The sequence below is a fragment of the Poecilia latipinna genome, unplaced genomic scaffold, assembly GCF_001443285.1.
Source record: "Poecilia latipinna isolate Pla-1442-1.1 unplaced genomic scaffold, P_latipinna-1.0 Scaffold3621, whole genome shotgun sequence".
NCBI classification, from domain to species: Eukaryota; Metazoa; Chordata; class Actinopteri; order Cyprinodontiformes; family Poeciliidae; genus Poecilia; species Poecilia latipinna.
Window position 1 is genome coordinate 6,037 of NW_015116237.1, and position 12,752 is coordinate 18,788.

The window sequence follows — 12,752 nt, forward strand, 5'->3', positions numbered from 1 at the left end:
TATTATAAAGCTGTTGTGGCTACTCTTGCATCATAATAATGTCCAAAAAACAAAAAATGCCAGAGTAGTTTCTCAGGAGGTTAAGCACTCGCAGAGAGTTTTCTGGTTTCAAAAAGAGTATTTTCTTTACTTATAAAAATAACAGAAATACTCTCTGAGTTGATTTCATACAAAAAATTTAAATATAAACGTTAATTTTGTGGTAGAAAAATTATTTCACTCCTCACTCCTTCACCAAACAATCACTGAATCACAGCAGGAGGTTGACAAGGAGGGTCTGAGCACAACAAATAAATAACAATAGAGCTACCATTTGCATAATCTTGGATCTGTAACAATAGTTTAGCAAAAAATAAATTAATCTACTTCTTAATAGGCTCCAACAAAAGCACACTTGTTTATGTTGTTACAATTTAAAACTTAAGCACCTGAGACATTTGAGCATGTCCAACCTGTGCTGTGTCTTCCTCCTCAGGTTCTAACTTATGTCCTCGCAGTTTGGACTGTGCCCGAGCAGGACGGCACTTCTGCCGACAAGGCAGCTCACACTGCGGGCCCTGCCTGTACCCTCTGGTGGAGGATCATCATGGCCGCTGTGTCGACACGAGAAGACATCTTCATTCTGCTCAGGCTGCTAAAGGTAGGTGATTGGAAAACTACTGGCAACAAGTCAGACACAGCTTCTTACTTTCCTAGCTGAAATTATGACTTTAAAACTTGAAGTAAAATGTAACTAATAGCAACCCCAGTTGTTGTAATTCTTCTGTCTTTATTGGCAGATTGAGTTAGTATTATTTCAGTTTTTGCTGAGTCAGATTGAGGTCCAGACAGAACATGTTGCTGTTTCTGAGTATTATTCTTCTGAGAATGTCACCTTCCCTCATCTTTACCCTGATGTGCAGCACTTTGTCACAAATGTCTGAGAAGTTATGCTTCAAACATAAAGAGACAGATATTTAGCCTCCAACATGGGAAATATTTTTACAGTATAACATGCATGTTGCTAGACTGTGTGGGATTAGTTCCTGACTATTTACACAGAACATTTGATGCCAACAACAGCCGGCATAAGGAGATTTAAACAGTTAATGGTAATGTGTCTTATTACACACAAAAAGTGAGGGTTTCCTGGATCTTTGAATGCTGAGTAATTAATGTTTATTGAGTTCATTTAATCTCCAAAGACATGTCATTATGAAGTCATGACAAAATTTGGAACACAATCTATGGAGGAAACTTGACCTTCCTCAGCCATAGCAGTACAGCTCTGTACGTCCTGGAGGTTTTTGACAGCAGAACCTTTCAGTGGGAGGTCAGGACTTCATGCATCCCAACATTAGCCCTGATTTCAAACCATAGCTTCTAATTACCACCAAAGAATTGAAAAGGGTTTGGACGAGAAGGAATTCAAGTCAAATCTGCCAGCCTATATGATTTCTTTGTTTTAGGTCTGAATAAAACACTCCTTTTTACAGTCAGGGGTGTTTTATTCAGGTCATAATAAAACTGAATCAAAACTTAAGTTAATCCAATGCAAGCAATTACATTTTTAAACAGCTATATTGGTTTGGATAGCTTTTTCTAATCTTGATCAATGAAATTATCATTTTAAAACTACTTTTAGTATTTACTTTGACTAATTTTGACTAATACTGACACTTGTTTGATGATCTGAAACATTTGAGGGTGACATAAAAGCAACATAAGAACTCTGTTAGAGACCATGTGTGACTGTAGTCCAGTAAAAACTATATAGTGGAGTAAACACACCTGCAGCCAACCGAATGCATGGTGACCTTTAACAGTGTTGAAGTTTGGTAAACCCTGAAATGCAGTTTGTTAAATAAAGCCTTATCAACTTAATTGAATAGGTAACATATTAAGTAATTTATTCAAGTCATTTACCCAAGTTCTCTTTAACAATTCATTCTGTCTTAAGTTGAAACCATTAGGAGAATCAAAAGGCCTTAATAAGTCCTAAATTTAATTTGACAGGGACATCACACTGTGTGTGAGAAGATGGATGGATGGATGGATGGATGGATGGATGGATGGATGGATGGATGGATGGATGGATGGATGGTCACCATTCAACTGTCTGCTAAACTTTGACTCTGTACTTGTCATGAGGTGGGGTTGAGGTGGTGAGGAGAGAACGCAGGTAGAACCCAGGTTGTCATGAAAATGATGATTTAATGACTCAACAGTCCAGTAAACAGAACAGCAGCACGGTGAGCGGAGGTAGGCTAACCCTGGTAGCAACTGAACAGGAAACGACTGCTTAGAGAGCTGACGCCGACATAGGACTTAACAGTTCTCTATGATGACTTTGTATAGTTCAACCAACTCAGGACTTCACAGTTCTACCGAATGGCTAACTGACACAGGCTGGTACGAAGACTTAGACAAACGACACACGATGAGGATCCGACAAGAGACAAAGACAATAGTTGGACTTAAATACACAGGGAGGGTAATCAGTAAACTAGTCACAGCTGGAATCAATCAACAGGGAGGACAGGACAGAGTCTCACAGGGAAACAGGACTTAACACAGAAAATCTCAAAATAACTACACAGAAAAACGCAGATCACAACAGTACTAAGTAGTAATTCATTTATAAACCACATGTTTGGTTTGGAAGTTCTTCCTGTTGTAACAACTTCCAGACCAAACAGTGTTGTCAGTGTGATCTATTAATGGGTTCTCTGATTGGAAAATAGGTCTGATTTTTAGTTTGTGGCCAATCAGCAATTTGGCCAGTCAAACATAAAATGGGCTAATCCCAGTCACTAACTGATTTCTTGGTCTGATTTTAACCTTTGCTTTGCTGCAGGTAAGGTGAGGGTTTACCCTGAGCTGGATGAGGAGATTGATGTCTTGTCAGGCATCATCAGTGAGCAGAGAACCGAGTCCAGGATGCCAGGTACCTGAAAGTCTTCATCTGCTTCAGTTCTGCACGTCAACATGGTTGCTTCTAGGTTTGGTCCAAGCTCGTCTCCATGTGTCTCAGTCCCACCCTCCCTGGACATGAAGGCAGAGCAGCTCATCAGGCCAATCTCCAGACACAGAGGATCTCCCACAGACCAGCCCAGCAGCCTCAGCATCACACTCAGCACTACAAGTCCATCTTCTACTACCAGCTGCAGCCCTGGTCAGCTGGGCGAGCCCCGCATCACTGCCTACCCCCGCAATGACCAAGTGTTTCTCAGTAAGTCTCTGTTAGCCATGAAGAACTGACTGTGACCCTGAGGAGAGCTCAGAATGACAGTCACTGAGGGAGATGAAGTTTTTATTCTCATTAGGAGCTTTGCTAGGGAATCCCCTTCCTGATTCAGCAGGTTGTTGGAATTCAAGCACAAGGATTGGATGCAGAGGAGCAAAGAGGCAGAATGCTTCTGATTATCAATCCACAGTACAGACAGGATCAATCCTATATTCAATAAACATCCATCTTCTTGACTTAAAGAAACATTTTAACATCAACAAGCTCAACTTGTGCGTCTCAGATCAAAGATGTTTGTGAGTGTTACCTGCTTTGATGTCTTGTGACTGAGCAGATCCACTACAGACCATTGGTTCTGCCACACTGCTGTCTTCAGTGTGGAGGCTGCAGCTTCCAGAGACCATGTCTTCCTCTGACAGTCACAGACCTGCAGCTCATTCCCTCCCTCTCATCTTCTGTTGCTATGTGTTCTCAGTTATGACCAGTGTGATTATCGCAGTGTGTTTGCTGGTCTTGGTCATATCTGGAATCTGCTGTGTCAGGTGAGACTTCTGTAATTCGTTGCATGCTTAGCTATCTTTGTATGTGTCAGAAGATGGCTGTCAGCTCCAAGTGTGTTTCATCATTGTTTGATTTCTGGTTTCAGAATGATGAGAGAAGCATATCTGGAGGCTCAAAAGTTGGACTATCCTGCATGTGAAACTCAAAATTTTGTAAACTTTGTGAGTAGGACTTGGGTAGGGGGATAAAAAACACTGAAGTTCCGCAGCAAAATATGTAATTATGCTCCAGCAGCTTAGAATTTAATGTCTTTTATGTTCATGGTTTATGTGAATTTGCTTGTACAAATTATAAAAAAAAATCTTAGTGGCACTCATGACAACAGTGAGATAACTATGTATTTCTTTCTATTTCTTACGGCTTTTTACCACTTTAAACTTCAAAAGTTACATTCTGATCTTTGGTTTTTATTGAACTGTACAACAGTAGCTTAGAGTGGGTTGGTAAAGTCTGTAGGTTCAGCAGCTACTTCCTGCTAATGGAAAGCTTATCTGTTCCTGATCTAATCTGCACACAGGACTACTCTAACTCCAATCTAACTTTCTAAACCTCTGAATAATTTTCATTGCTTATATGATTTAATGTCCCAGCAACTGCTTACTTAAAGGCATAAAGCAAATATTTATAAGACCACCACGCTATAGCCAGCGGTGAAGATTAAACATGTGCAGTAAAGACACATGCTCCTGCAAAGGAAATGTCATCTGTATGGTTTGGCAGCTTGTTGATCTGACTTTCTGCTGTCTTTTAGCCTGGGGACCAGAAACTGGCCCACAGTGCCCAGATGTACCACTACCAGCACCAGAAGCAACAGATGCTTTCCCTGCAGCAGTAAGTCACCTGCTGGGCCTCGTTGTTTCTTCATGTTCCTGTTCTGCCTTGTCAGGTCTGTGTTTTCTTTGTTACATGTTGAATGACTCTGAGTGTTTGACCTATGCAGACGCAGTGATGAGCTCAGACCACCCGACACAGGAACATCGACAGATGAGGAGAATGATGGAGATTTCACCGTGTACGAGTGTCCTGGGCTGGCACCAGTGAGCAAACACACTATTTAACGTGCTATGTCTGGACTTTGATGGGTGAAAATGAACTATGGTAGTGACCAGCATGAGCTCTGGTGGAGCCAGCTGCACATTGTTTGAAAAAAACAAAAAACAAATCCTCCTACCTCCTTCTGTCATGTTTTTGTGGTTGCTTCAGTGGTAGCATTTGATTGTTGATCATGTAACTCGTGATGTAAAAAAAAAAAAAAAGCATATTTGTGGCAGTTTTGTGTTTGAAGTTGGCGTGTTTCCATTAAGCTAATTTATTTTCGGAATTTCAATTTCCACAGTTTTATGGTTAAGGGAAGTGTATCCATTGAGAATGACAACAAAAGAGAGACTGGGAAAGTTTGTGAGACTGTTCAACTCCCACAATGAAGAAAACCACTTTAGTGGTCTTTGTGCGCAGGAGGAAGATGAAATGCTAAAATTAGCCTGAAGCCTCAAACTGTTAATATTTATCAGAGCCAAATAAGCACATTTTTCACAGTAAACAGTGAGAAGTTGTTGGTAATAGATGACTTTATTTCAGCAGTTGTTATAGCAGCTATTAAATATTTTCCTGCCATTAATTGCTACAACTGATGCATGGTCAGGTACTAAATATGCAGAGCACACCTTTTACTCTCTGAATAAATTGAGTACAAAACTAGCAAAGTAAAATATATTTATTCATGCAGTAAATAGCAAGCATGGTCTCTTGTTAATTAAATTGTGTTGTTGTTCAGACAGGAGAGATGGAAGTGAAGAACCCGCTGTTTGACGACGCCAACCTTTACCTACACAGATTCCACAAGTAAATCCAGACCGTCACACTGGAAGTCCATCACCTGTGTGTACTGCTCCCTGAATTCACATCCACACACACACTCCACATGCACTGCTACACTCAGCCAAGTCCATGTGGAGAGCAAGATTGTCTCCCTGTAAAGGGAGAAGAGGAGGAGGAACATGTGAAATGTTGGGTTCATGACTGAAGCTGACTGACTGTGAGTCTCGTGGTCTGCAGCCTTGCTCTGTTCTGTTTCATCTTCAGTTCAGCTGTGAGTCTGTGTGTTGGCCCTGGAAGGAAACATGTGGACTGACTGTGTGTTGATCAGCTGGAGCAGAGTGCAGTGCAGGAGCCTGCAGAAGCCACCAGCTGGCAGTATTACTGTCGTCTTTGATTCATCAGTAATTGCTCTTTTCTTCCCCGAGTTTTAAACACAGTCTGTGGTTTTACTATAAGGTTTTGCTTTGATTTTAAAAAGGAGCAGTTTTAATGTTAGATGAGTGTGCCTCATGCAGCATCATCACCTGTATCAGAATGTTATGTAGCCACTGTTCTCAGCCTAGCACAGTGGCTGAGAACAGCTACTGTATCATCCATGTAACAAACCAGTCAATATGCATTTCTAGTTTTTTTCCAAGTTTGTACCTCAAACTTGCTGCTAATGTTTATCCTATACACAAACTGTATGAAAATGATTTCAAGGTCATTTGAAAATGTCTCTATCTGAACTCTGAACTAGAGAGTCCATCCTGTACGTAAGGCATCGACTACCATGGCTTGTCCTCATTAGTGACGTGTAAATAGCAGTTAATGGAACAGGACAGATCGGTCTGTCACTGCCTGAATATTGGGACAAACTCTGCTGCTGCTTTCTTTATTTTCAGAGACTAAACAGGTGATGGGAGCTGGGCCACTCGAGTACAAACCACCAGAGTCCAAACACATATCAAGGATGTTTCTAGTTTTTACTTCAATATGGGGCGTTTTTATTGGGTGAGGCATGTGATGCAGCTCTAGTTCTTGCAAAGGATCACTTGGCAAAAACTAGAGCTGCATCAATCAGATTTTTGGGACCATTTTTTTTTATAAAAGCTCAGGTCTGTTTAATAACTCTGATTGTTCTTTAAAAACTATAAAAGTATATATAAACTGCATTAAATAGGTGTGTTCTTTAGTCTCTGGCAATAGAGGACCAAAACTTCCACCATCAAACCAATAAATTCAAATGAATATTATATGTGATGGTTAAAATGAAACGTTTTACATACACTAAATTAGACAGCATCAAAATGCATATAGTGCATTTCTAAGTTATTGAATACAAAAACTTTCAATCATTTGATCATTGAATTTCATCCCTTGTTACAGATTTGCTGTCTGTACAGTTACAGTCTGTCATGAAATGACCTCGACTTCAGCTCTTTGATTTGTTTAACTTCTGACCAACCACCAACTGACTGACTTTAATGGGTCAGGATGACAAATACATAAATACATGGTGTGCTGTATCCACTTAGAAACTCAAAACTTATTCATTTTACTTTTACCATAAAAATAATTGAAATTCTAATTATTATTTTATAATTATTTTTACTAAATTATTAAAATGTTAGATGATTCGATTTTTTTATGTGTGCAAACCTGTTTTATTTAAATGGCCACATATATTATTAACTATTATTTAAGAACCTTTTTGGTCACTGAATTATGGCCGTTTTGGCCCACCGTACCTGCTGTGAGCAGTCCAGAGCAGAGGCTGCATCAGGCTATAAGTGTGAAGGAGAAATTGCTGTCAAAAGAGATTTAATGTCTGATTGTCTTTATTATCTTTGAACAGTGAATAGTTGGAGCAGTTAGCCTGGCTAGCTGCTAACAGTTGTATCTCTCAGGCTGATGTTGCGGTGCATCTCTAGTAAAAACACAAATGTCTTCATCCTGCTGAGTCCTCACTGAGAAAAGCTTTTTAAAGTGTGACTATTCCTACTGCCACCATTTTTAAATATAGATGTTCATTTTAAAAGCTAAATTTAAGCTGCCCAGATTAAAATATTATTGACCCCAGAAACATGTTCATCACGGCTGCAAAGTTGAAACCTAACATGAAGTTGAAAATCAAACATTCTTTTTTTGCAGTTGTTTAGATTTTCTCTGTTTTCAGAGAAAACCAGAGAGCACCCAGGTTCCCTCTAGCTCTACAGAGAGCTGTTTGGGTTGATGACCCCAATACAGCCAACAATCAAAGCATGACCAAACTGAATTGACACGTTGGGATTTTTCTGACTTTTGCTTTGTGGACTCAGCAATCTGACGACTGAATGAATATTCATTAAACACTTCTAGTGCTTAGACATTTAGATATATTTAATATAGCTGTCTTGTTTCAGTGATGCGTTTGAATAGAACTGTGTTTTGTAACGCTGCTATGAGCACTGTTACCCCCCAACCTCAGATTGATGTTCTCTGCCTTTCCGTTGCTAAAGACGAGCTCCTCTGCTCCACAGGCTCACATGTCTGAGTCTGGAGGTTCCTGCCTGCCTCTTTGCATCTGCTCTGGCACAGAGCTCAGTCAGGATGGGCACCAGAGACACTTTGAGGCAGGAATCTGGAGATGAAGCCTTGGCTCTGTCTTATCATCGGTGAAGATGTGAAGGAGCTCGTCAAATACACAAACCCCTCCAGCAGACATGTGGTTTATCCAGATTGACAGAACTTGTGGAGCAAAACAGACAGTTCATGGGGCATGCAAAGCAAAGATCAAATTGTCATGTTGCATTTTTATTTATTTTTATGGGGTTTTTTTCCCCTCTGCTGAAAGCTAAACACAAATCCCTGCTGATTTCTCTTTAGGTTGTTCTCCTCCAGATTAACAATTCTGTAAAGGAGCCTTAGAACAATACAAACTGTCTTTGGCCTCTTTATTTGTTCTCTGTATGTTTAGCTTGCATGTGCATATATCAAAGCTGTAATAAAATAAATAAATATTTATAAGGTCTTAAGTGGAAACTGCTTTTGTCCTTTCATTTTTTGTAAGAAACAGATATGAATCTCCATTTGAACTGTGTCTAGGAAACTGTTTAGTCATGTATAAAGGGAAAAGTAAATCATACACACCCTTCATACACAGGCTGGATGTGTGTTTTTAGTCCATGAAGACTCACATCCAGCTGAGTGTCTGAGATGATCTGGATTACCAGTCTAGTCTGATCCCACCTCTCAGTGAGTTCAAGAAGAAACCAAGAAAAAAAATGATGAGGGAATTTGGGGGATGTTAATATTGTATTCTGTTGTACAACACACATTAAAAATACCAACAAATATTGTTGTATTCTTGTAGGATGGGATTTTGCTGGCCCTACTTGGAAATGTGTGGAAGTTCGTGTGTTTCTTATTGCAGACAGTTGCCAGAATGCAGCATATGGTGAACAGAAGGGAAATATTCACAGAAGTGTAAGAATATGTAATAATGGTGGAAATGCCATAATTATTAATATAACTGTGTTAGCAGATGCATTGTCTGCAGTTTCAAAAAGTATGTCAGTTTAAATCACTGTAAGAATTTATTCATTTCCAACAAGCAGCTATAGGACATAGGAGAAGGAATTACTGCTGATGGTACCACAGAACCTCACTTCAAAGTATCCTGAACCACCTTAAAAACATGCCGACAAATCATACAAAACTGTTAAAGTTATGAAATATATCAACAAATGAACAAAGACAATCATATGTAGCACAGTTTGGGTAGGTCTTCATTTGTTTTGGCTTTTTTTGTATTTTTTCTGCAAACCAAATTTTAAACCTGGCATGAAAAAGAATATTGGCTTGTGTTAGAGTTCATGCAGCTTCAGTGCATATGCCGAAGAACAAAACATTCAGTTGCTTACTGCAACATTTCATAGGAATGGCCGAGATGGTGTAGTTTGTTATACTCTTATCATAAGGTCAAGTTTCTCTCAAGTAAAAAAAATAAGCCAATGAGCATTTTAAAAAGCAAACATTTTTAGGGAAACCTTAAGTAAATATGTGAACAAAGGTTGAATTCTGTTTAGCTGAGGTACAGCAACAAGCACAGATTTAAAAGTGGAATGTGTTGAATATTTTTGACGAGTCAAAAATATCATCTGGTTCATTTTTCAGGGGAATAACTTGGAACAGACTAATGACAGCTGACAAATCCCATAAATCCACATAAAATCTAAAAACTGACTGCTTACGCCATGGTAAATCTAATGTACCACACAGATTCTCAAAGTGTTATGATCAAATTAAATACTGTCATTATGTGAAGTACCAAACGGGCACTATCATAACACAGGGACTGATGCATATTCAGCTGTTATAGAGGGGCCTGGAGGAGCAGAAAAACAGTCGACTTTTTGTCAACAACTAAGCAGAGCTGAAATCCAGGTGGAAGGTTGTTCAACAGCTTCACAGTAACTGAAGGAAATCTGTAAGTTAGCAGGCAGCGCTTGGAAGCCTGATTATCTGACAAGACAGATCGGATGGCGGTCAGGGAGCTGAACTCTGCCTGCTTTATGCATACATGAGCTATGAGGAGGATTCTGTATCATACTGTTGAAAGGGAAAAATAGCTGCATTGCTGTTTTAATCTGACTCTTGAACCACATGTTTTGTTTTATTTCACTACCTTGAACGGTGTATAAGCTGATGCTAACCCTAACCCTAGCCACCAATTACAGCTACAAAGTAATATTGTGACTGCAGCAAAGCACACTGTTTTATTATGGCATTAAAAGATTTTGTGATGATGGTTCTGGAGGACCCAAAAGCAGGCATAGGGATGCAGAAGTAGAGCAACAACAACAACAAAAAATTCAACAATACAAAAATAAATGTACAAAAACCAGTCCCAAAACCCAAGAGTTCAAAAATGTAAACTGACAATAATGAAACCAATTAAATCTAAAAATAAATCAGAAGGAGTATGAAGCAGGATAGAGCAGAACGGGCAGATGAACTAGTAATGAACAATGAAAACTGGTTAATTTTGTACTCTTATATTGAGGGAGGAATAGAATGACATTGAATGCAGATCAGGGGGAAAACAGGCAGACTATGGGAAGGTGAATTAGACACAAAGAAATTACAAACCAAGGGGAAAGGGCTAACAATGATCTGAGAGAAATAAATCAAAATGCATATGGAACCAACCACAAGAAGAAAAAAAAAAAGGAAAACCATGGATTATTTTTCGTATGATTTGCATTAGTCCAGCATATCACCCCCATCACCCCAAAAACAAAACAAAAACAAATATAAGACATTGATAATATGGTTGTAATGGATCAAGAATAATACATACTGTTGAAAGGCTCTGAGTGTTTATAAATTAATAATAATAATAAATTTAATTTATAATGCACTTTTCATTAATAAAAATCTCAAAGTGCTACATGGTTCATCTAAAAACATAAAATCAACAATCAAAAACAATTAAAAAAGAGACTGTCAAATAAAAGTGGAGAAGGCTTGTCTAAAGAGGAAAATTTTCAAGCCAGTTTTAAAATCGGACAATGATTGCGGGGCTCTCAAATAGAGATCATTGTTAGCCCTTTCCCCTTGGTTTGTAATTTCTTTGTGTGGTGCCTTTTAGTTCTCCCAAAATTACTTCCTGTCAAAGTATGCTGGATGGGCGGTTCAGCTTGGGACAAGACTTGGTCAGCTCATCCAGGGGTCATTGGGAGGCTGTCGCTGTTCCTCTGGCCTTTGTGTGGGTTACTCAGTTTGGAGAAGTCTGTCACCGCCAGGGCCTTTTATCAGCTCCTCTGTTAAAGTCAGGCCCTGGCAGGGACAAGCATTGCTGTTTGGAAAATAAAAAAAACTTCCTGCGTTGGAGTTTTACTCTCAATACGGTGACCCTGTGTCCTCATCTGTCCTGATGGCCTTTATGTTGGTGCTTGTGATACATGTAGTATTCTCATGGTTCATATCTACAATAAAAATGTAAAGGACTGTAGACAGTGAAGAGGAAAAAATTGTCCTTATTTTTATACTGTTTAGTTTTTCTGTTTGAGAAAATGTAGATTGCTTTAGTGATTTGCAGTAAAACTAGATTCATACTAACCTGATATGAATTCAAGTTTTTCAAATGTTTAGACTCTGAGAAGCAACAATATACTGATATATTTATATCAGTAAATATATAGTAACAGGGATGTTGTAGCCTTATTTGACATAGCTGTGCCAGGTTGCCTCAGGATCTGTTGAACATTTTAAAAAAATTGTGGCACATGAGCATCACAACTTAAAGACAACATTCTTACAGAATTTGCCACTTTAGAATAATTTAGGCAATTGCTAGTACTGGGATATTGTAGAAATAAAATAATAATAATAATAATAATAATAATAATAATGTTCTTTAATCTCATGTTGCACTATGCAGATGTTCTGTCTGCATTCATGAAAGCTTAGTCACTTAAGCATCCTAAATTCTGGAAGTGGTTCCAAACAATAATAAGTCTGATTAATAATTAATCAGACTTATTTTCTGATTAATTAATAAACAATGCCGCTCTGGGGGAACACTTAAAAGTTGTGCATATTGTAGTGTATTTTAACGTGGGCGGTACCACCCACAGACCACCGGGACGCTCCGTCTCGCTTCTTGGGTTTGCCTGGCTATTTTTCCAGCCAGCGAACCATTCCGCCACCCAGTGGTCCTTTTTCAGACCACTTAGTCTCCTGTACCGCTCAAAAATGCACAATATGTCTATAAATAATTTTAGGATATTATAAGGAAGTGCTGATATATTCCATTTTCCACGAACTAAAGTATTTGCCACTTCGGCACAGTGAGAAACGTCAGAGGATAAAAACACTAGACTCAGAGCAAAACTCAGATGTCCCAGCTTTTACTAGCATGTAAACGCACCATCTACACACAAATCTTGGAGCTTCCCCGAAGCGTGAAATGAGTCTCAAAAATAGTTGTGCAATTGTAACCGGATCTGTGTGTAAATGCAGTTTTGTGTGTGTGTACCAGGTGATTTGTGTGTACTTTTTCAACATGTATAGGCGTAGGAGAAGGTTTATTTTATTTTTAAGGTTTATAAATTCAGTATTACACATGCACAGATATTTTTACACACACACAAATCCTTTTACGCATGAATATATCTTTTTA

The 12,752-nt window shown here is 38.8% G+C and overlaps 1 protein-coding gene across 1 annotated transcript; it reads left to right on the forward strand.

The window, feature by feature from the left end:
* Positions 1 to 444: 444 nt before the first annotated feature.
* On the forward strand, positions 445 to 8,922 carry LOC106941358 (neural proliferation differentiation and control protein 1-like; the record flags this gene model as incomplete). Its single annotated transcript, XM_015024346.1, has 9 exons — positions 445 to 640; positions 2,837 to 2,926; positions 3,014 to 3,211; positions 3,702 to 3,768; positions 3,873 to 3,948; positions 4,539 to 4,618; positions 4,728 to 4,824; positions 5,562 to 5,629; positions 8,107 to 8,922. Coding segments are annotated over 9 exons (1,011 nt in total), but the record flags the coding sequence as incomplete, so codon positions are not given.
* Positions 8,923 to 12,752: the final 3,830 nt, after the last annotated feature.